The 24,426-nt window shown below is 37.6% G+C and overlaps 1 protein-coding gene across 2 annotated transcripts in view; it reads right to left on the reverse strand.

Annotated features, from left to right (window-relative positions):
* The window catches only part of lrba (LPS-responsive vesicle trafficking, beach and anchor containing), an 803,145-nt gene that overhangs the window by 411,387 nt on the left and 367,332 nt on the right, over positions 1 to 24,426 (reverse strand). For both annotated transcript variants that reach the window (XM_072256051.1, XM_072256050.1), the window contains exon 37: positions 2,457 to 2,581. In XM_072256051.1, the coding sequence (XP_072112152.1) occupies positions 2,457 to 2,581 (125 nt within the window). The remainder of the gene's footprint in view (positions 1 to 2,456; positions 2,582 to 24,426) is intronic.

The following is a 24,426-nucleotide window of genomic DNA, read 5'->3' on the forward strand; positions in this document are numbered from 1 at the left end:
GTTCTCACAGAGGCCTGTTAGAGAACATTATCACCAATAAAAATGGGTTTCAAATGGTTAAGTATATGAACACCATAAATCTTGGATTGGCTCAGCCATTCTACACAATCACTGGCAGTTGTCATTAAGAGTTCCTTTTATCTACCAGGCCTTTAAAAGAAGAACATGGACTGTCCCATCCAATCAACAGATAAAAGCAGATTAACTTACTGCTTTCAGACTGGAATTAAAATTTTAATGTACAGGTGCACACAAAAATCACACAGCCAGTAATCTTTCAAGTATGTAAATGGCCACAAATAAATTACCTAAATCATGCAACATTGCTATGTAAGCCTTTTTATTACTGCACTTAAATGCAATATCAACTATAAACAGTTAGGACTTCAGTTTGAACTGGAAATGATTGTAATGAATAATGTTGTAAAGATACAAAGCTTCCACTTAAGCTCTTACTTTAAGCAGATAGTAGTAACAGACTATAATTTAAATAGTTATTTTTGTGGACCAGAACAAAACCTGAATTCATATTGTGACTTATAAAACAAAAACATCTATGCAGCTAAACAATTACAACAATTTTAGAAAAAACCTATAATATAGAAGTGCCAGTGATGCTTCATAGAGGCAGTTTTAAAATTATTGTTAAACTCAAGAAAAGGTTATTTACATATAGCATTGTGCCTGGATATTTAATAAATTATATTTAGATAGCCTTACATATCAAAAATTGAAACAAGTAGATTGGTTCTGAAAATCACAAGGCAGTGTTGAAAAATTCAGGTGCACTTGAACACGAAGAAAATTCAAGTTGAAGTGCTTTTAGTAGAGAGTATTTGGCACGTGTTCAGTAGCCAATATTGATGCATTTGTAAATATTGCTCTTGTCCACATGTTAACTGAAAAATTATATGAAATAAAGAGGAAAAATGTTTTATCTACTTATTTATATATTCTGCTAATAAGATCAGTACACTACATAAAAATCCCTTTGGCAGAAGCAGCCCAGCTGTGCACTTCACCTATATGGTCTTGATCGAGTCTCTGAGGATCTCCAGATTTGGTATAGTTATTGCTTTTAGATCACATTCTTATTGACTAGTGTCAGCCTGGTCATTCATCTTGAGTACAGATGTCATGAGTGCAGTGCTATCTTGTGACATATTGTGAACATTTTCTTCCAGAAATACCTCTTTAAGGCAGGGTGCAATAGGTTAAACTACTAGACAGAAACCAAAATACAACTCATTGTGCTATTCTATTCCCTTTGTTAAAAATACTTCTAAGACTTGAAATTATAAACTACAGTAATAATCAATTTCCTAAGTGTATGCCTGTAAAGTGAAAAGGCTTAATAGCTGAACAATATGTTTTATTAAAATTACCGTAAAATTGACGTTAACATAAAATAATGCTCCAATATTTGAAATTCAATGATTTTTTTCCTTTTACACTTGATCTCTAAGAATCATTTTCAGAAAAGATGCCTTCAAGAAAAAGGAGTAGAGGTCTTCAAATGCACCCCGATGAGATAAGTGTTATGAACTAGTATTTTGAAGCTTTCATTCAGGTCACTTTTATAAGGTAATCAATGCTGGTTAATTAGTTTTCACTGCAGTTTAAAATGACCAAGTGCACGATCAAGTTAAATAAATCTGTTTCTGTAGAAGGAGCAATCAATGTTATATCTCATTAAATTACAGCTGCACTCCTGTGATCATTATAACACCAACTATGGCTTGGGAAAGGGCTTTGGGAATGAGGAGGAGAAAACAAAGAAAATATATTTTCATTCCTTTTCAAAACAATTGGAAGACTAGCCTTAGTTGATTTTTAAAAAAACTGAATTATTTTACTTTGTGTGCCTTTATTACAATACTTAAATTATTTTGTCTTAGACTATTTTTTCCCCATCAAATGGGATAAAATCATTGACCTCATTCTGCTCCACAGTAGTTTATTTCCTCGGCCATCAAGTAATCAGTTTTGCTATTAATTCTACTTTCTTGTATATCAAATGGTGATTTAATTTACTCCAGATGAAATACAAATTCATTTTAGGCATATGTATTATTTTTTGTCCCTGGCTTTTGAATGGAAGAATGCCTACATTCAAAGGGGCATAAACTTAGAAATGGAATGGATTCTAAGTGGGCAAAATGGTGTCAACTTGTACAAAATTAAAATTCTCACCTGAATGACTCTTTTTCACTTTATGTACTTTGCTGTGCAATATGCAGAATAAGTATAAACCAATCTAGAAGCAAATGCAGGTATACAGATCTTTTCCTAGTGAGACAACATGGTGCTATCCAGCAAATAAGTGTTTGCACTTCAAAATTGGTTATTTGATGTGCAAACAAGTGTTGTAGTACAATTTAAGTAATCTAACAAATGTAGCTCTAATTTTGTATACCCACTGTCATTAGAAAAAACCAATTGTCTATGAAACTAACCGTGTTCAATTGCTGCTTTAAGTGTGGCTTCAGGATGTGTTGATCCAAATGAGTTGCGAACGAACCGGCGGCGGCGCCGCAAGTCATCCTCCCAGTAGTCAAGGCGCCAGAACTCACGAGGACGACTGCAATGAAACAGAGGCAGCACATATGTTAGCAATTATCAAACAGCATGGTGGCACATAAGTGCTGAATAAAGATCTCCTTGTTTGGTTGGTCATTTTTGCAGTCTGCAATCCTTAAGTTAGGTTTGTCCTTGAAAATAACAATATCACCTTCCAGACTAAGAAACCCCTTTCCCTTTTCTTCTTGGAAGGTGAAATGAGCACTAAATACATCATTTTGAAATGAATTGCTGACAGTGTGATCAGTTTCCCCACACTCTAGTGGCATGTGCTCTGATTTCAGCCTCATTTCAGCCTCAGCAGGACACCTTTAGCTGTGACTGCATTTATAAACCAGAATAGGGAAAAGGCCATTATAAATATGGTATAGCATTACCTATATTAATCAAAGTCTACTCCTTCATCATTTTTCTTCCCAATTTGTGTGCTTTCACACAAGGTCAGTAAATCATACGTTGTGTTCTCAGTTCAGAAAGTGTTAACTTTAATGAACAGTACTGTTATGCGCGTACATGAGAGATAATAAAATATTACTCTATTTAGACGTGCAGAAATTTAATTAAAATAATCCCTTAAAATATTCATTACATTTAGCCCCTGAGGCATAGAGTAACATAAGAAAATGCATTTCCTTTCTTTTACTGATATTTTAAGACCCAATCCTATGACGGTAGAACAAGGTAATACAGTATATTTAAAACAGATGATGTTTGATGTTATTTCATATTAAAATTAGGAGTGCTTGACATTTCTCCTCTTAACAGGACTTAAAATCTTTTCTTTAAATCTGTTCATGTCAACTTGGAAGGATGCTACACTGTAGAGAATAAAAACTACCTCTCCCTCTTACAGCTTTTTCAATGCTTTCACAATTCAACATGGGAAGATTTGTTAAATCAGATAAATCTTATTTGAAGACATTTCTTAGTCTTAATATTAGTCTCTGATTCTAACTGATAATTATTAGTTTTTACAGGAAAGACAGATGCATTATATTAAGGACTATTACTGTAATATTAAAGCATTATTTCAAAACACCAAGCTTCACACATCATTTGCAGTCGTACCCATGAACACACTACAGAGAAACAGAAGAATTACCTTGAATACCAGTGGGATGCCTCTGATATAAAAGCACTCACTTTACAAAATATAATCTAAACAAATTCAGTAAAGCATGGACTATTCTGTGTCAGTACTTTGCATTTCCCAGTAGTAAGTGAATTTATGTGTATGGCTTCACCGATGTAATTAAGCCATTAAATCACTTGTGATACTAATTCACTAATATGGTCTTAATCCTATTGTAAAATCTCCTACGCATTTGCTTGTAGCTAATAATTAAGTTTTTTAATCACCAAATACACGTGCATCCTCTGTTCTCTTTATTTTTACAATGTAGACAGTGTTAAAGTTCAGGCAAAAATAAAGCGTACTCTAAGATCAAGCTCAATCAAAAATATCTGTTTCTTCTTTTATTTAAAATTGCTGTCCCCCCAGCAAAAATGTGAACACTAGGTCCATTACTCGATTTTTAGCCACATGCGACAGACTGTTATGTGTTTGGCTGCGATAGCTGCAGTGCCAGAATAGGCACTTCATCATCCGAGCTTCCAACATTCAGCTATTAAAATTATTATCAAATATCTACTGAGATCCAGGCGTGAATCATAGACTGCACCCAGTCTTCTGGGGAAAGATACAATGAAGGTCTATTCATCAGTATGGCAATCGGCAGAAGTAATTAGTTCCCAAGACCTAGATTTCTTACAAAGCTTATTTCACACACTGCCACAAACAACATATGAATGTGAAAAGCTAATGAAAGCCTGTAAAATGTGTTAACCTCTCCAGCCATCAATCGTTCTGTTACTTTGTGTTAATATTTTTTTAAAGCCAATAAATTTTTAATTTCTCATCCATCCCTGACAGTTTTTGACAGAATTACGTGGTCCTATTTTCTTTGAGATAACAACAATTACAATTACAAAAGGAATCTGCAGTATTCATTTATACACCATTTGTGTAATTAGTTCTCCAGCAACAAGATGCCCCACTCAAGAGTAATCTTGACAGAAAGCTCATGTTGTCCATTTGCTTCCTTCCAATATGATTTGTATAATTGTTGAATAACAGTGCTTCTTCTGGAGCTCCCTGAAAGGTCACAATGGAAAGTTTTTTTTTGTCTATATAAAACAAAACTTCTAAGTCCTAGTCTCTGCTTGGAAGTCAATGATGAAGGGGTATAATTACGTTCAGTGCCTGAACCTTTTGAGCAAGTCTAGGCTTTATAAATGTATGTAATTTACCCCTGATTGATAGGAGTCATTAACAAGATATCAACTCCTGATTCAATATGCTGCACAGCAGTATCTTCCAGAAACCAGGGCTACTTTAGAAAAACTGGAATGTTGAAATCTTACAGGAAAATAATGAGAAAAGAGAAAGTAGTTAAATTACATAAACTTAAAATTGCATACGAGGTACACCTTTATGGTAGATTCCTAACTACTTTTTGAAAGCTTATTTATTTACAAATATCTAAGCATGCCACCATCAACTTGCATCATGTGTACAGTTAAAAGTGACACCAGAAAAGTAGAAAATCTTCAAATTGCAGTAATTCAAGAAAATAAAACAAACTATATTGAACCAAATTGTTATATACAGTGCCTTGAAAAAGTATTCAGCCACAAACTCTTTGTGCACATGAATTAGTATTACAACCAGGGATTTTGATCAACTTAACTGGGAATTTTTGTGTGAATCGCATGTTCCTTATTTCACAGTAGAGCCCAAAATACAGGGAAAATTGTAAAGCATGAAAATCTAAAAATTCAAGAACTGTAATATCAGCAATTTAAAAGTATTCACTCTCCTTTGCCCAGTACTTAGTTGAACCACCTCTCAAAATTATTACAGCCAGTAGTGTTTTTGGATAAGTCTCCATTAGCTTTAGACAATGTGATAGTGTTAGATTTTCCCATTCCTCCATACAAAATTGCTCAAGCTCAGCCAAGTTAGTTAGGGAGCGGTAGTGGACACCAACCTTGAGGTCTTGCCAGAGATGTTCGATTAGGTTTAGGCCAGAACTCTGACTGGTCCATAAATTTTATCTGAAGCCACTCCATGCCATAGTTGCTCCGCCAGTGTGCTTTAAGTCGTTGTCCTGCTGAAAGACAAACTTCCTCTCCACTTTAAGCTTCCTGGCAGAAGCTAGCAGTTTTTTTTATCCAGGATCCTTCTGTATTTAGCAGTGTTCATCTTCCCATCAATCCTGACACGATTTCCAGTCCTTGGTACTGAAAAGCATCCCCGTAGCATGATGCTGCCTCCACCATTCTTTACATTAGGGATGATGTTACCTGGCTGATGTGCAGTATTAGATTTATGCCATACGTACTACTTAGTGTTGAGGCCAAAATGTTCCACTTTAGTCTCATCCAACCACAAGACCTTCTTCCACCTCTTTACAGTATGTTCTAAGCGACACTTCGCAAAGTTTTTACAGGCAAGATACGCTTTTATATTTAGCCAGGGCTTCTTCCTTGCCACTCTTCTGTAAATACCCTTTTGGTGCAAGGCCTTAAGAGATTGTGCAGCAGTGAACTTCATTGCCAATTGCAGCCACTGACTTCTGCAGCTCACTCAGAGTGACCGTTGGCATGACAGGAACCTTCTTACAAGTACCATTCTTCTCAGGCAACCAAGTTTAGAGAGGGGACCTGACCTAGGCAATGTGGGTGTGGTTTCATATTTTTTCCACCTTTTCCACAATGGACTGCACTGAGCTCAGAAGTATGTTCAGTGTCTTTGAGGTGGTTTTGTACCCTTCCCAGATTTGTGCTTCTCTATCATTTCACTGACTGGACTTGAATGCTCTTTTGTCTTCACTTTGGTTTGATCTGTTGAAAATCTACCATATTGTTGGATCTTACAAAGAACGGGGATATTTATTCTTATTACTTCATTGAAAACAAGAGATCCTCCAATTTTCTACATCAACAAATAGGGTGAGTTCCTAAGGTATATTAAGAGCGAAAGGATTGTAAGGGATAAAATTGGTCCTCTTGAAGATCAGAGTGGTTGGCTTTGTGCGGAACCAAAGGAAATGGGGGAGATCTTAAATAGGTTTTTTGCATCTGTATTTACTAAGGAAACTGGCATGAAGTCTATGGAGTTAAGGGAAAGAAGTAGTGAGATCATAGAAACTGTACAGATTGAAAAGGAGGAGGTGCTTGCTGTCTTGAGGAAAATTAAAGTGGATAAATCCCCGGGACCTGACAGGGTGTTCCCTCGGACCTTGAAGGAGACTAGTGTTGAAATTGCAGGGGCCCTGGCAGAAATATTTAAAGTGTCGCTGTCTACAGGTGAGGTGCCGGAGGATTGGAGAGTGGCTCATGTTGTTCCGTTGTTTAAAAAAGGATCGAAAAGTAATCCGGGAAATTATAGGCCGGTAAGTTTAACATCGGTAGTAGGTAAGTTATTGGAGGGAGTACTAAGAGACAGAATCTACAAGCATTTGGATAGGCAGGGGCTTATTAGGGAGAGTCAACATGGCTTTGCGCGTGGTAGGTCACGTTTGACCAATCTATTGGAGTTTTTCGAGGAGGTTACCAGGAAAGTGGATGAAGGGAAGGCAGTGGATATTGTCTACATGGACTTCAGTAAGGTCTTTGACAAGGTCCCGCATCGGAGGTTAGTTAGGAAAATTCAGTTGCTAGGTATACATGGAGAGGTGGAAAATTGGATTAGACATTGGCTCAATGGAAGAAGCCAAAGAGTGGTAGTAGAGAATTGCTTCTCCGAGTGGAGGCCTGTGACTAGTGGTGTGCCACAGGGATCAGTGCTGGGTCCATTGTTATTTGTCATCTATATCAATAATCTGGATGATAATGTGGTAAATTGGATCAGCAAATTTGCTGATGATACAAAGATTGGAGGCGTAGTAGACAGTGAGGAAGCTTTTCAGAGCCTGCAGAGAGACTTGGACCAGCTGGAAAAATGGGCTGAAAAATGGCAGATGGAGTTTAATACTGACAAGTGTGAGGTATTGCATGTTGGAAGGACAAACCAAGGTAGAACATACAGGATTAATGGTAAGGCACTGAGGAGTGCAGTGGAACAGAGGAATCTGGGAATACAGATACAAAATTCCCTAAAAGTGGCGTCACAGGTAGATAGGGTCGTAAAGAGAGCTTTTGGTACATTGGCCTTTATTAATCAAAGTATTGAGTATAAGAGCTGAAATGTTATGATGAGGTTGTATAAGGCATTGGTGAGGCCGAATCTGGAGTATTGTGTTCAGTTTTGGTCACCAAATTACAGGAAGAATATAAATAAGGTTGAAAGAGTGCAGAGAAGGTTTACAAGGATGTTGCTGGGACTTGAGAAACTCAGCTACAGAGAAAGGTTGAATAGGTTAGGACTTTATTCCCTGGAGCGTAAAAGAATGAGGGGAGATTTGATAGAGGTATATAAAATTATGATGGGTATAGATAGAGTGAATGCAAGCAGGCTTTTTCCACTGAGGCAAGGGGAGAAAAAAAACCAGAGGACATGGGTTAAGGGTGAGGGGGGAAAAGTTTAAAGGGAACATCGTGGGGGCTTCTTCACATAGAGAGTGGTGGGAGTATGGAATGAGCTGCCAGACGAGGTGGTAAATGCGGGTTCTTTTTTAACATTTAAGAATAAATTGGACAGATACATGGATGGGAGGTGTATAGAGGGATATGGTCCGTGTGCAGGTCAGTGGGACTAGGCAGAAAATGGTTCGGCACAACCAAGAAGGGCCAAAAGGCCTGTTTCTGTGCTGTAGTTTTTCTGTGGTTTCTATGGTAATATAGTATCTTGCACCTGAGGAAAGTTAGCGCTGTAATTACAAAGAGGACGAGTACTTTATCAGACTCTCAATTTCGGTCTTTAATTTTTAGTAGATTGTTGACAGGTTTTGGAATTTTTCTTTTGATTTAACATGAAGCACAATGTTTTGCAGATTAGCTCCAAAAAATCCTACTTCAATATATTTTATCGGTGTTATCATTTCAGAGGACCTGTCCTGGGCCCAGCACACAAGTGCAGTTAACGTAGAAAGGAGGGTAGCACTTCTATTTCCTTAGAGGTTTGGAAGATTCGGCATGACAGCTAAAACTTTGACAAACTTCTATAGATGTGTGGTGGAGAGTGTATTGACTGTCTGCATGACAGCCTGGTAAGGAAAATGTACAGAAAATCTTAGAAAAACCAGTGGACATTGCTCAGTCTATCATGGGTATACCCCTCTCCACCCTTGAGCACATGTACACAGAGCACTTTCACAGGAAAGCAGCATCCATCAGAGACCCACATCACACAGATCATGCTCTATTCTCGCTGCTGCTATCTGGAAAGTGGTACAGGAACCTCAGGACTCACACCACCAGGGTAAGGAACAGTTGTTACCCCTTCAACCATCAAGTTCTTCAACCAAAGGGGATAACTTCACTGCTTCATCACTGAAAAGTTCTTACAACCCATGGACTCACTTTCAAGGACTCTTTATTCATTGTTCTCAATTTTTATTGTTGCTTATTTATTTTTTCTCTTTTTTTATTTGCACAGAACTTGATGTCTTCTGCACACTGGTTGTACGCCCAGTTGGTGCAGTCTTCCATTAATTCTATTATGGTTATTGGGTCTATCGAGAGTGCCTGTAAGAAAATGAAGCACAGGGCTATATATGGTAACATATGGACTTTGATAACCAATTTACTTTGAATTTTTAAATTTAGAAAATGAGACAGTAATATGTTAAAATAGAAGTGGGAGCTGAATACATTCCAAATACCGGAAGTTCTTGATTTACAAATTTCCATGAGAATGTTATTGACTCTATGAGTTTTTGAATTAGGAATGTGTTCAGTGCTGAAATGTATAGCCACCCATTGGAATACATTGCACCAACATATATTTCACCTAGCCTTTACATCTTTAGCTTAACTAAAGTTTTTCAAGAAATGCATTCATATTTGTAAATTAAGGAATACTTGAAAAAAACTTGTTGAAAATCTACCATATTGTTGGATCTTACAAAGAAAGGGGATATTTATTCATATTAATTCATTGAAAACAGGAGATCCTCCAATTTTCTACATCAACAAATAGGATGAATTTCTAAGGTAATATAGTATCTTGCGCCTGAGGAAAGTTAGCGCTGTAATTACAAAGGGGATGAATACTTTATCAGACTCACAATTTTGGTCTTTAATTTTTCGTAGATTGTTGACAGGTTTTGGAATTTTTCTTTTGATTTAACATGAAGCACAATGTCTTGCAGATTAGCTCCAAAAAATCTTACTTCAATATATTTTAATAACAATTTCACATAAATGTTATACTTAAATACTTAAACCCTCTGTTTTCTGAATTACAAATTATAACTCAAGTTAGAGGAAAAATCTCAATGAAAATTGATTGGTTAATGAAATGAAATGAACTTACCACAATTACCTGTGGATGTTTCAGTTTGGCTCAGTTTGAATAAGAAGGTTATATGCTACAACACAATTTGACTATCTGCAAGTATTCTTGACAGACATTTCAACATTGTCAAGTCCAATATTATCTGAGGTGATATAGTTTGAAAAAAAACTGAATTACAATTTTTTATCAGATGTTAAAAAAACACATGGCTTACAAGAACAGGAAGGGGAAGTCGAGGGAACACACACTAGTTGTCATTGAGGGTTTAGCAGTGGAGAGGGTTTAGCAGTGGAGAGGGTTTAGCAGTGGAAAGGGTGAGCAGTTTCAAGTTCCTGGGTACCATTTCTGAAAAGCTGACATGAACTCAATTTATTAGTAGTTTGAGGAGGTTTGATATGTCATCAAACACTTTAGAAAATTTTTACATATGTTCCATGATTCTGAATAGGCTTATATAAAGTACCTACAGTAAGTACATGAATCAATATAATGCCATTTACCTCTTCTGTGAGATCTGACATCAAACTATATACCTCCTACATTTAGTGACACAACTATTACTATTTCCTGAGGTACTTAAAGGGCTTTTGGGACATACCTGAGCAGTAATAAAGACTAAACTGTCACTTTAGGGATACTGCTTTCACATATTAACATGTCAGTTACTCAATAAATTTTTTAAAAATGCAGAAAACTAGAACGGTACACAAGAGTACAGAACTGAGTTTCTCCACTTACTAGGAATCACACTTAATCCCTCTCTGCTCCCTGTTACTATGGATGGCGAAGACACGGATGTGGTGAGGACCTACAAGTACCTGGGGTGCACCTGGATGACAGACTTAAGTGGAGCACAAACACAAAAATTGTGTACAAGAAGGGCCAGAGTCGCCTCTACTTCCTGAAGAAGACTGAGGTCCTTTGGAGTATGCGGGTCTCTCCTTTGCATGTTCTACCAGTTTGCTGTCACCAGTACAATCTTCTATGCAGTGATGTGCTGGGAAAATGGCATCAACATGGGTGATGACAGCAGGCTCAATAAACTGATTAGAAAGGCTGGCTCTGTTATAGGTGTCAAACTGGACATCCTGGAGGCTGTGGCAGAACAATGGACCCTCCGTAAAATCCTGGCAATTCCGGACAATGTTTCTCACACTTTGCATGCTATCTTGGCTAAACAGAGGAGCACTTTTAGTAATAGACTAAGACAACTGCACTGCTCCAAAGAGGTCACTCTTATCTCCGCCCATTAGGTTCTATAAGTCAACCTATAGCTGGAGAAATGTTGCCTCATCCGGAAGGACTGTTTGAAGCCCTGAATGGTAGTAAGGGAGGAAGTATAGGGGCAGGTGTAGCACTTGTTCCACTTGCAAGGATAACTATTGGAAGGGAGATCAGTGGGGAGGGACAAATAGACAAGGAAGTCACATGGAGAGCGATCCATGAAGAAAACAGAAAGTGGTGGGGAATGGAAAGATGTACTTGGTGGTGGGAAATGGATCAGGTAAATTTGAGGGCAGGGTGAAAGTTAGAGGCAAAATTGATGAAGTCAACGAGCTGCACATGGGTTCAGGAAGCAGCACCAATGCAGTCATCAATGCAGCATAGGAAAGTTTGGGAAGTGATAATGGTGTAGGCTTGGAACATAGACTGGTCCATGTAGCTGCCAAAAGGGCAGGTATAGCTGGGACCCATGCGAAAGGGTGGGGAAAGTGAAAGCGAGGGAGGAGATGGCTGAGAGCAGGAACTGGGGGGGCGAGGAAAGATCAGGAGTGGAGCAGAAAGAGAAAAAAGCACCTGCTGGGTGGAAATAGGGCAGAGATGGAAATATTTTAGAAGAACGTGGGGTGATCTTATGGAAAGGTCTAAGATCCTCAAGGTACATGGCAGGATAAATGTTGAGATTTTACCATTATTGGGAGTGGATCAAACAAAGAAACATAACCCCAAAATGAGGAGTGGCCAATTAAAACTGAGGTGTGCTGGAATTTCTTCAAGCAAAGGAAGTGAATCTCTTAATTCTCTACCCTGGAGGGTTGTTGTGGCTAGACTACTGGAGATATTTAAAGTGAAGATATTTCTGAAAAGAATAGAAATTAAAAAAAGAGAAAAGATATAAAAAGAAATATTTATACAAAGCATTACATTTCTTGGCCAACTCAAATTCCTTTAATGGCTGAATGTGGGGTGGAACTCACAAGATTCTGATTTAGAGATAAAACTGGTGCCACACAGTCAAGAGCTCAGACAACAAAAACGTCCTTTCTTAAAGTTTCATGTCAAATGGATGCAAGATCTATTTTAGAGCTCTTTCTCACAGGACAAAAGAAAGCCACAACCAAATTTTATTCAAAAATCTAATATTTAAAATGAGACGCATTACTATTCATTCAAAAATTAAATAGCATAATAGCACAAACTAATTTATAAAGGGTTATGCTGATAAAACATATTTTCAACCTCTATTGAACTTCACCGAGTAGCACAAATCCATACAGAAGGAAATAAACGCATCTGATAAGGGCTTTTCACTAAGATCAGTTTAAGATGGCACTGGTGAATTTCAGTGACTTCTGGCTGGTGGCTAATGAAACACGGAAAACTATATTCCTTATTAATCATACCTTTTCTAGCAAACAATCATCGCAAATAACTTCCCTCTGGATTTGAAGGTAATTTGATGTGGCAGAACTGAGGTGAGGCGAGGCAGCTTCACCAATAACGAGAAAGACCTGAGGTTTGATTGATTTAAGTGTCGTGCCCAAGGCTGAATTGAGGTGGCAAAGTTCAGGCACCAGAACATACCAATTCGACTGAACTCAATGTTTCAGGACATTTACAGCAAAAGGTGCATAAAAAGGGCCCAATAAGACTGGTGCCACAAAGTCAAGAGCACTGGAGACCCAAGTCACCCCAACCACAAACTGTTCCAGCTGCTACCATCCAGGAAACGGCACTGCAGCATAAAAGCCAGGCCAACAGCCTTTGGTACAGCTGCTTCCACCAGGACAGCAGACTGATTAATTCACTGACACAATTGTATTTCTATGCTATTTTGACTGTTCTGTTGTACATCATATTATACAAATTACTACAAATTGCACATTGCACATTCAGACAGAGACGTAATGTAAAGATTTTTACTCCTCACACATGTGAAGGATGTAAGAAATAAAGTCAATTCAACTTAGAGACTGAAGCGTTGTGCCGAAATGGAAAGGTCGGTGGGGTCCAAGCCGCAGAGCGTATCGAGGCAATTGAACCTGATGTCTGCACATCGATTTGACCAGATTGAAAAGGTCAGGGTGTCTGGGCACAAGGTGAGGGACGGGCCGGTTCAGATCGCTGTTCTACCAGGTTTACTCAGTTCTGCACTGAACTATTGGATTCTTTTGCGTACTTCAATTCAGAACACTATTTGCTTGTGAATTTATTTTTCTCCGCACATTGGGTGATTGATAATCTTTTTTTTTTGTTACTATGGGTTTAATATTTTTTTTATGGGCTGTTTTTTAAGGGCACGATGTTTTTTTTTCCTCTCTGCACATTGGGTGTTCTGACTTTTTTTAAAAATATGGGTTCTTTTGGGTTTCTTTGTTTTGTGGTTGCCTGTTAGGATACAAATCTCAAGATTGCATAATATATACATACTTCAATAATAAATGTACTTTGAACTTCGAACTTATAAACTGCTTCATAACAAGACAGCGCCAATCACTACTGAAAAATGTGCCTGTAAAATTATATGTTGTAGTTACTACTTAAACATGTAACACATATTAAGGTTTAATGAAATGAAATAAACAGAGAAAACACTCAGGTAGCTGTGCAGCCTTTTAAGAAAGAGAAATAGTGTTAAGTCATAATGAAGAGTCTTTATCTCTGGGGTGGCAAGGTAGCACAGCAGATAACACAATGCTTTTACAGCGTCAACTGTAAGATTGGGGTTTGATTCTCACCGCTGTCTGTAAGCAGTTTATATGTTCTCCATGTGATCGCATGGGGTTCCTTTGAATGCTCCAGTTTTCTCCCACGTTCCAAAGATGTATGGTTCGGGTTAGTGAGTTGCAGGCATGATATATTGGAACCTGAAGAGTGGCAACGCATGTGGGCTGCCAGCACAAACCTCACTGATTTGATTTGACCAAACACCACTTCACTTTAGTATTAAATTTGTTTTTTCCTCAAGAACCTGTCAAATTTATGAGTATTTGCAACAACTTTTCTCTTTGATTTCTAGTATCTAAAATATTTGATTTTAATTTTTCAAAATGGAAATAATCATATCCTTAAGTACAGGTTTCCCCTGCCATCCGAAGGTAGAGTGTTCCTATGAAATGGTTCGTAGGCCGGAATGTCGTAAAGTGAAGAAGCAATTACCATTTATTTATATGGGAAAATTTTGTGAGTGTTCGCAGACCCAAAAATAACCTATCAAATCATGTCAAATAATACATAAAACCTAAAATAACAGTAACATATAGTAAAAGCAGGAATGATATGATAAATACACAGCCTATATAAAGTTGAAATACTTTTCCACAATCATTGCCTGCACTGTTCTCTGTAGCGAAAACCTCACGCAAGCGCTCGCAGCAGAAACACGGTACAAGCGTCGTCAGCAAAAACACGGAGCAAGTGCTTTCGGCAGAAAATCTCACGCAAGCGCTCTTGGCAAAAACACTCTCTCCAGTAACCTTTAAGCTATGAAGTTGCCAAATCATACCAAATAACACGTAAAAATACAGAGCCTATATAAAGTAGAAATAATGTATGTACAGTGTAGTATCACTTACGGGAATCGGGAAGACAGCACAGCACACACTGATGATGGTGTGTTAGGCTGAGTCGTTGGAGGTTGGGGTGGTGCAGTGGCCCCCACCCTCCAGGACGCTGACCGATACCGATTCGAGGAGAATGCAGCGGTAGCCGGGAGGCACACAGCACATCTTTAAGAAAAAAGCTGAAATAAACATGCTAATTAATTAGGTGCCACTGCACCCTCCGCAAATCGGTATCTGTCCGCGGCCTGGGGGTTGGGGTGGTGGGACACTGGGGTGTTATCTCATCATTGTCTGTTTCCATTAGGGCAGGCAGCTCATCTTCTCCTATGACTGCCCGCCTCGATGTCGAAGGTTGAAGTTCGTCATCTGCTGTGGCTGATGTGGAAGGCTTGAAAGACGACAGTATGCTTGACTGCTGAGCCTCGCGTATTTTTCTATCATACAGTTCTTTGTAAGCACTCAAACCATCTTGCAAATATGCCCTAAACCAACGTACCCTTTCAAAATTAAAGTTGTACTTTATCATCGCAGCGAAAATCTCACGCAGTTGCTTCACATTCAGTTCCTGAACAACTTCATTTTCAGTCCGTTCACTACTGCATTCGGTTTCGATTGTTATCCTTTCCTCTTCCAATTGCATCAGCATCCATCAGTTCTTAGTCATAGGATACCAAAACCTCTTTAACATCATCTTCATCAACTTCCACAAGCCAAACTCACTTTGTAATGACTTCGTTCACCACGATCAAAACGCTTAATTATGTCTAGTTTTACGCTGTGTAACAACCTTATGAGCTCTTTCAGGTTTTTCCGATACCTTAGAACTCATCTTGCAAACGGCTGCTCACAGGCACGTTTAAGCAATGCCAGCGAGAATGCTGCTCCGAATCCAGGGCAGAGTGGCTGCTCGGGGCGCGTGCTGCTTTTTTTTCCCCACACGCTGCCTTTTTCGCACGCTGCTTTTCCCCGCATGCTGCCTTTTGTCGTAACAGTGAAAACACCTTCTGTTCGCGAAATCAGGGAACTCATGTAGGTCTTTCATAACAGTGAGGTTTTGTAAAGCGAATGTTCGAAAAGCAGGGGGCACCTGTATATTGTTTCCTTTATGAAAGAATTCCCCTAACCATGGAATAAATACTGAGGTTGTATCCTGATTTTTAAATTTATAAATCTTCATTAAGATGCCTGTCTATAAACAATAGATGTAAATGGAAATGGATAGTGAATAGTGTATGGATAAACAGGGTTTATCACATTACAAACTTTGTAACAAAGAACTAAAATAATTCATTCAAATTGTAATTGCTTTTCAATATGTGTGCTGGGGCAGCAGGCTGAGGGTAGCAGACACCAACAGAATCAACAAACTCATTTGTAAGGCCAGTGATGTTGTGGGGATGGAACTGGACTCTCTCACGGTGGTGTCTGAAAAGAGGATGCTGTCTAAGTTGCATGCCATCTTGGTCAATGTCTCCCATCCACTACTTAATGTACTGGGTGGGCACAGGAGTACATTCAGCCAGAGACTCATTCCGAGATGCAGCACAGAGCGTCATAGGAAGTCATTCCTGCCTGTGGCCATCAAACTTTACAACTCCTCCCTTGGAAGGTCAGACACCCTGAGCCAATAGGCTGGTCCTGGACTTATTTCATAATTTACTGGCATAATTTACATATTACTATTTAACTATTTATGGTTCTATTTCTATTTATTATTTATGGTGCAACTGTAACGAAAACCAATTTCCCCCGGGATCAATAAAGTATGACTATGACTATATATTTTGGAATTATTTATGGAAATTTCATATACATCATACAAAACTTCAACTAATGTAAGACACAGTAATAGTAATAAACAACAGCAGAATCACCAACTTTGACTGGTCATCTCTGATGAAAGTCTCCCATAATGCTTTACTACTTGCCTTTGTACAGGCATCCGTTAGTCTCATGAGACCATGGATTTGCACCTTGGAAGGTTTCCAGGGCGCAGGCCTGGGCAAGATTGTATGGAAGACCAGCAGTTGCCCATGCTGCAAGTCCTCCCTCTCCACGCCACCGATGTTGTCCAAGGGAAGGGCATTAGGACCCATACAGCTTGGCACCAGTGTCGTCGCACAGCGATGTGTGGTTAAGTGCCTTGCTCAAGGACACACATGCAGACTCAGCCAAGGCTCGAACTAGCGAACTTCAAATCACTAGGCAAATGCCTTAACCACTTGGCCACACGCCAACATTTGCTTTTGTAATTCAGCAATATCTCTCCAACTAAATTATTTCCTCAGATTCAGAGTCTTTGGATATAAATATCTACAAAGACATTTGTTTTATATAAGTTTAACATCTCAGCAGTAAATACAAATTGATGGAAGCAATATAATGTACTCTTAAATTCAAGTTCAATTATGACACTGATATAATTAATACTATTCATTTTCAAATACGTAACAACAACATAAAGTGGCATCAAAACACAAGAAATTCTGCAGATGCCAGAAATGCAAAGCAACACTCATAAAATGCTGGAAAAACTCAGCAGGTCAGGTAGCATCCACGAAAATAAACAGCCAGTCAATGTTTCAGGCTGAGACCCTTCTTCAGGTCTGGAAGGGAAGGGGTAAGATGAAGAATAACTACAAAGTGATAGGTGAAGCCAGGTGGGTAGGAAAAGTAAAAAGCTGGAGATGAAGGTATCTAATAGGAGGGAGGAGTGACCACAGGAGAAAGGGAAGGAGAAGGGGCTCTAGCGGAGGTGATAGGCAGGTGAGAAGAGGAAAGGGGAAGAGTGGGAAACAGAGGAGGGGAGAGGGAGGGAGGAATTTTTTTTTTACCAGAAGGAGAAATTATATTCATGCCATCAGTCTGGAGGCTACCTAGACGGAATACAAGGTGTTGCTCCTCCACCCTGAGGGTGGTCTCATCGTGGCACAAGAACCATGGATGAACATATCAGAATGGGAATCGGAATTAAAATTTTGGACCACGGGTCGTTCAAGTCTTGGAGAATGGAGTGCAAGTGCTCAACAAAGCAGCCATCCAATTTGTAACAGGTCTCAGCAATGTAGAGGACACAGTATTTGGAGCACTGGATACAACAGATGACCCCAGCAGATTCACCGGTGCAGTATTGCCTCAACTGGAAGGACTATTTGGGGCCCTGAATGGAAGTGAGGGAGGAGGTGAATGGGCAGGTGTAGCACTTTGGGATAAGTGCTGGGAGGGAGATTAGTGGGAAGGGACAAATGGACAAGGGAACCATGGAGAGGGTGATCCCTGCTAAAAGCAGAGAGTTAGTGGGAGGGGGTAAGGTGAAGATGTGTTTGGTGGTAAGATCCCTTTGGTGATGGAAGTTGCAAAGAATGATATGTTGGATGCAGAGGCTCATGGGGTGGTAAGGACAAGAGAGACTATCACTGTTAAGGGTGGGAAAATGGGATAAACACAGGTGTCCAGGAAATGGAGGTATACTGTTTCATCATGGTGAAACACCGGAAAGTTTCATTCAAATGGTATTCCCTTTACAAAATATTGTACAGTATTGCAATTGTCTTTGAATACATTTATACCTTTCAGATGAGTTTAGGGTTTGTATATTTTCTGTGTATGAAAAAGATACATATAAACAAATAACATTTTGAATTTAAAAAAAGCAGCCAAAATTCTTTACCACTTGTTACCATTGAAAAGATCTCTCACTACTGAACGTCAAACAGGCTAGAGTTAATTCTTCCTTATAAAGAATACTGAATGTATGAATAATTTTCAGATTTAGCTTATTTTAAATCTTCAACATACTTTAAACCATAGTAAAATTATTACAACCATTTTCCTTTTAGAATAAAAAAGTAAAATATCTATTTTGTCCACTACTAAAACCTAAGTTGTACCTTTCCTTGCAAGACTGATTCTGAAGTCACTCTTAATTTTAAACAGTCTGAAACTGATGGCTGCAAGAACATGCCTGCAAATGGTACTTATTTCCAATTTGGTTTCAACTAAACAGCCTGACAGTTCATTTTACAGGTGAAGGGTCAACCACTTTGGCATGGGACCGGAGACTCAAACAAATGAGGCCAGGTAACCATGACAGGTTTCCTTGGGAAAAGAACATGAAGGAACCAAATGCAATTTTCCTTCTTTTAAACTCAAACCATCTGGATTGTTAGACAAAGTTTCTCCTTTGCTTGTCTAATATTGCAAGCATTATATGATCATAACTGATGTCAAGTGAACATTTCAAACTTCACTGAAGAGTTAAGACTTTATAAAGATTTGGAAATATTTGGAATAGAAGAATAATCCATCCAGTCCCTTGCACATGCTCTATCAGTCAATAACATCATAGTTGATTTTTTTAACTTGCTGCTCACATTCCTTGATTTCCTTAACGTCCAAAAATCAATTTATATCTTAAATGCATTCAGTTACTGAGTACTCTTGGGTTCAGTATCCTGAAAAAACAAAATCACTTCCCTCAACTGAAGAAATTTCTTCTCATCTCAGACTCCTTATTTGGATACTGGTGGCTCTCCACTCTGGGAAACATTATTCCTGAAACCATCTGACAAATTTCATAACCAATCAACATTGTTCATTTGATGATCCTTTTTACCGCCCTTCCTTGGCATCGCTGAAATTGACTTAGTTAACCAGTGTTGCTCTTCCCTGAATGCAAGCATGTACTTCCTTTAGTAAGGGGATTGACCTGCACACTGTATCCTAGGAATAGTGTCACCAGAGCCATATAAAACTGCAGTTAAGACAATTCTAGTATTGTACATGGAACACTTTTTCAAAATGTCACTTTTTTGCCTTCTAATTTTATATCATACAGATGACCCACAGATTACAGGGATATTTCATTCTTACAAAACGGTCCATAGCAAGATCTTCCATTACACAAAGCATGCAAAAAAAATCATTTATTTACTTTCTGCATAAAATTCATGAGCGTGCATTTTATTCCATATCTCAAATTTCTGGGTAGAGATTTGTGAAGTCTGTTGAGGTAAATTTCTATTCTGCACAAGGCTGTTATATGCAACGGGGAGAGTGGTGGTTGTTGGTTGCCTGTACTTAATGGCTGACTTTGCAAGGAGACCTGCAACCTTCAGATTGTCAGCAACTTTCATTTTGCATACACATAATGCCTTATACTTTGCATGGATATTTAGCAGTTCAGAATGCAAGATTAAAGTAACCATTTGGTAACACTAGAAATCATAATATCATAAATATTTCCATTAAAATCAATCCAGCGATTATCTTTGTGGAAATCTAAGAGAGATTTACACAATTTGTGACATCCATTTTCTTCAACTACTTCTACACAGCTTTGTATAATGGGAATGTGGCAACAAATTATTAGGCCTTTCTACGTGCATGAAAGATGGAGCCTCCTGCCATAGTTAGCTTCAAATGGAAAGCAAGATCTTCAATGCCATATCCTATTGGAAATTAATTTGTCAATGTTTTCAGCATTTTCAAGTTTATGACAGGTCAAAATAAGTGACTTCGTTCGTCTTTAGTTTCTTTGTCTTTTCCTTGTTGTTCAATGTAAGAATGGACTGAAGGGACTAAAGAGTACTATATTATTATGAGTACAAATATGATTATGATTAACATCCTGTCAAACCAAGAAATTTGTTGGCTTATACTTGCATTGTAACATTCAACCACTTCGTCTAAATTACTCACAAAAATAGATGGTTTTCATTTTGAATATTTGGAACATATAAGTTCTGTTGTTCTTCCAAAAAAATTCTACAATATATTATTAGGGAATCTTGCTCAGAGATTTTGACCTTGTTTTGTGAGCAAGAAAGGTTATATAATTTGTTTAAAAAGGAAGCCATCAGAAAATATAGTAGCTTCTTTTTCCACACTGCAACAGTATTAAGATACTCCAAAACATGGAATACCATAAATAAAATATTTAAAGAATTTTGTATAAACATTCTTGAAAGAATTCAAATAAAATGATGATTCATGGAAAAGAAATTTGAAAAATTAAACTGGACATCTGCTTGAACATAATTGTTTGCAATTGGTTCACAAACCATAAGAATGCTATGCAAGTCTTACTATAAACAATAATAGAATCTAGATATTCACATTATGGTTAATATTTGATCTGATACTGAATTTCATAGCTCCATCATAGATCATGATTACTCATTTGTCAGTTCACTAAGCAACATTTTACATCAATTTCAAGCTGAAAACAATATAGTATTACATCATTTATTTGTGATTTATAAAGCGTAAGTTCAATAACTGAACATTAAGAAACAATATAAAGCTACATTCAGTTGATAACATAACAAATTATTTGCATTTAGTACATATTAATATTATTGTAATTACTATATTAAGATGCAACCTCATTCAAGAGAATCTCCAAAGTATTTTCATTTTAGGTACTTTGATAATTTTAGGAAGTTTGATGACAATATTATTTCATTGTCTGATTTTCTTTCTGTTTTGACAAAGATAAATGATTGCCATCAATCTTGATCTAATCAGCAATGCACAATCTCAAGGAAATGCATCACTCTTTATACTAGTTTTTCAGTTCTTCATGGGAACAGTACTTCAATTTTTTTATGCAATGAACAAAAACATTCCAGCCAAGAAATATGTCATTCACACCCACTGCAAAATTAAAAATCATAACTAATGATTGCATTTATCTTTAATGCATGAAGCATTATATTAGGGACAGAATCCTTTATATCTCCACTGAAGGTAAGGTAAATATTAGAATTTAAAGCTTGAATGAGAGAACTTCCACCATATAACCAGTTTTATGGGAATTATTAAATTTCCTAGAAGTAAATTAGCAAATTAGTTTAAAGAAAACTGATGATTTTTTCAGCTATCTTTTCAAGTGAATGAGATAGACAGCCATTCAAAAATCAAACCTAGAAGGGAAAATTTACTTACTGAAAAATGTATAAGGAGAACATTTTGACCAGCAAGAAAGCCTGCAAGTTAAAACCTGTTGTTCATTTTCTTTTAGATAAAACGAAGTCCAATTAAAATCTAAACCACTTTCTCCAAGGTTTCAAACGTGCAATTCCTTATGTTATTCCTGAAATTACTGCTCTGAAGGATGAATTTTCAAAAAATTTGTTAACAACAAAGTTTCTCAACAATGGAAGTCATGAAAAATGTTGAGATACAAACTAAAAACTGTTTCAGAACTCGTAAAATACCATTTTACATGACACATATCTACAATGCTTGCATACAATTCCTTCTTCAAATATTATTGATTAAAGGATATACAGTGGTATGCAAAAGTTTCGGCACTCCTGGTCAAAATTTCTGTTACTGTGAATAGTTAAGTGAGTAGAAGATGAACTGATCTTCAAAAGTCATAAAGTTAAAGATGAAACATTCTTTTCAACATTTTAAGCAAGATTAGTGTATTATTTTTGCTTTATACAATTTTAGAGGGGAAAAAAAGGAAAGGAGCACCATGCAAAATTATGGGCACACCAAGAGATTTAAACACTCAGATAACTTTTACCAAGGTCTCAGACCTTAATTAGCTTGTTAGGGCTATGGCTTGTTCACAGTCATTGTTAAGAAAGGCCAGGCGATGCAAATTTCAAAGCTTTATAAATACCCTGACTCCTCAAACCTTGTCCCAACAATCAGCAGTCATGGGTTCCTCTAAGCAGCTGCCTAGCACTCTGAAAATTAAAATAAATGATGCCCACAAAGCAAGAGAAGGATATAAGAAGACAGCAAGGCGTTTTCAGGTAGCCGTTTCCTCAGTTCGTAATGTAATGAAGAAATGGCAGTTAACAGGAACGGTGGAGGTCCAGTTGAGGTCTGGAAGACCAAGAAAACTTTCCAAGAGAACTGCTTGTAGGATTGCTAGAAAAGCAAATCAAAACCCCCATTTGACTGCAAAAGACCCTTCAGGAAGATTTAGTAGACTCTGAACTGATGGTGCACTGTTCTACTGTGCAGCGACACCTGCACAAATATGACCTTCATGGAAGAGTCATCAGAAGAAAACCTTCCATGCGTCCTCAACACAAAATTCAGCGTCAGAAGTTTGCAAAGGAACATCTAAACAAGCCTGATGCATTTTGGAAACAAGTCCTGTGGACTGATGAAGTTAAAATAGAACTTTTTGGCAGCAGTGAGCAAAGGTATGTTTGGAGAAAAAAGGGTGCAGAATTTCATGAAAAGAACACCTCTCCAACTGTTAAGCACTGGGGTGGATCGATCATGCTTTGGGCTTGTGTTGCAGCCAGTGTCACGGGGAATATTTCACTGGTAGAGGGAAGAATGAATTCAATTAAATACCAGCAAATTCTGGAAGCAAACATCACACCGTAAAAAAGCCGAAGATGAAGAGGATGGCTTCTACAACAGGATAATGATCCTAAACACACCTCAAAATCCACAATGGACTACCTCAAGAGGCGTAAGCTGAAGGTTTTGCCATGGCCCTCATAGTCCCCTGACCTAAACATCCTGGAAAATTTGTTGATAGACCTCAAAAGAGCAGTGCATGCAAGACGGCCCAAGAATCTCACAGAACTAGAAGCCTTCTGCACAGAAGAATGGGCGAAAATCCCCCAAAGAAGAATTGAAAGACTCTTAGCTGGCTACAGAAAGTGTTTACAAGCTGTGATACGTGCCAAAGGGGGTGTTACTAAATACTGACCATGCAGGGTGCTCAAACTTTTGCTTCAGGCCCTTTTCCTTTCTTGTTATTCTGAAACTGTAAAAGATGGAAATAAAAAAGTAATCTTGCATAAAGTATTAAAGAAATGTGTCATCTTTAACTTTATGCCTTTTGGAAATCAGGTCATCTTTTACATGCTTAGTTATTCACAGTAACAGAAATTTTGACCAGGGGTGCCCAAACTTTTGCATGCCACTGTATCAGATGAGAGTGCTTCATAAAGGCAGAATATAATACTTTCGGACTACACAAATGTTGCTTGAAGAATACACACTTTTAAGCATGATCTAATGCCATGTAAATAGTTCCAGAATTATTAAACTACATCATCAAGAATATTATTTTTTGTGATAATTAAGTGAAAGAACACTAAAGAACCAAATCCTCATGCAGGATTCTCAAAAGACAAACTTAGGTTTTCAGGTCATTGTGATTTAAGTTTTTTAAAATAGTATATTTTCCAAAGCACATCAAGATATTATATCAAAGACTTACAATGCATTCTTTTGTCACTTGAAGACATGGATACAAAACCCGAGTTTAACATCAACAAAAGCAAATATGTACATTTTACTCCAAATACTTTTATAATTTTGAATATCTTCCACTCCTTTTACAACGTGAAAAGAAAATCTCATTAAAACAATTATAATGAATTTTTATTTTATTCATTTATTAAATGAGTCTGAGTTGTTAATGAACAAGAAAATCAGAATCAGAAGGTTTATTATCACCAGCATGTGACATAATATAGGAGAAAAAAAAACAAAACAAAATAATAATAATAAATAACTAAATCAATCACAGTATATGTATTGAATAGATTAAAAATTGTACAAAAAACAGAAATACTATATAATAAAAAAGTGAGGTAGTGACCAAGGGTT

This window comes from Mobula birostris, chromosome 4 (genome assembly GCF_030028105.1).
Source record: "Mobula birostris isolate sMobBir1 chromosome 4, sMobBir1.hap1, whole genome shotgun sequence".
NCBI classification, from domain to species: domain Eukaryota; kingdom Metazoa; phylum Chordata; class Chondrichthyes; order Myliobatiformes; family Myliobatidae; genus Mobula; species Mobula birostris.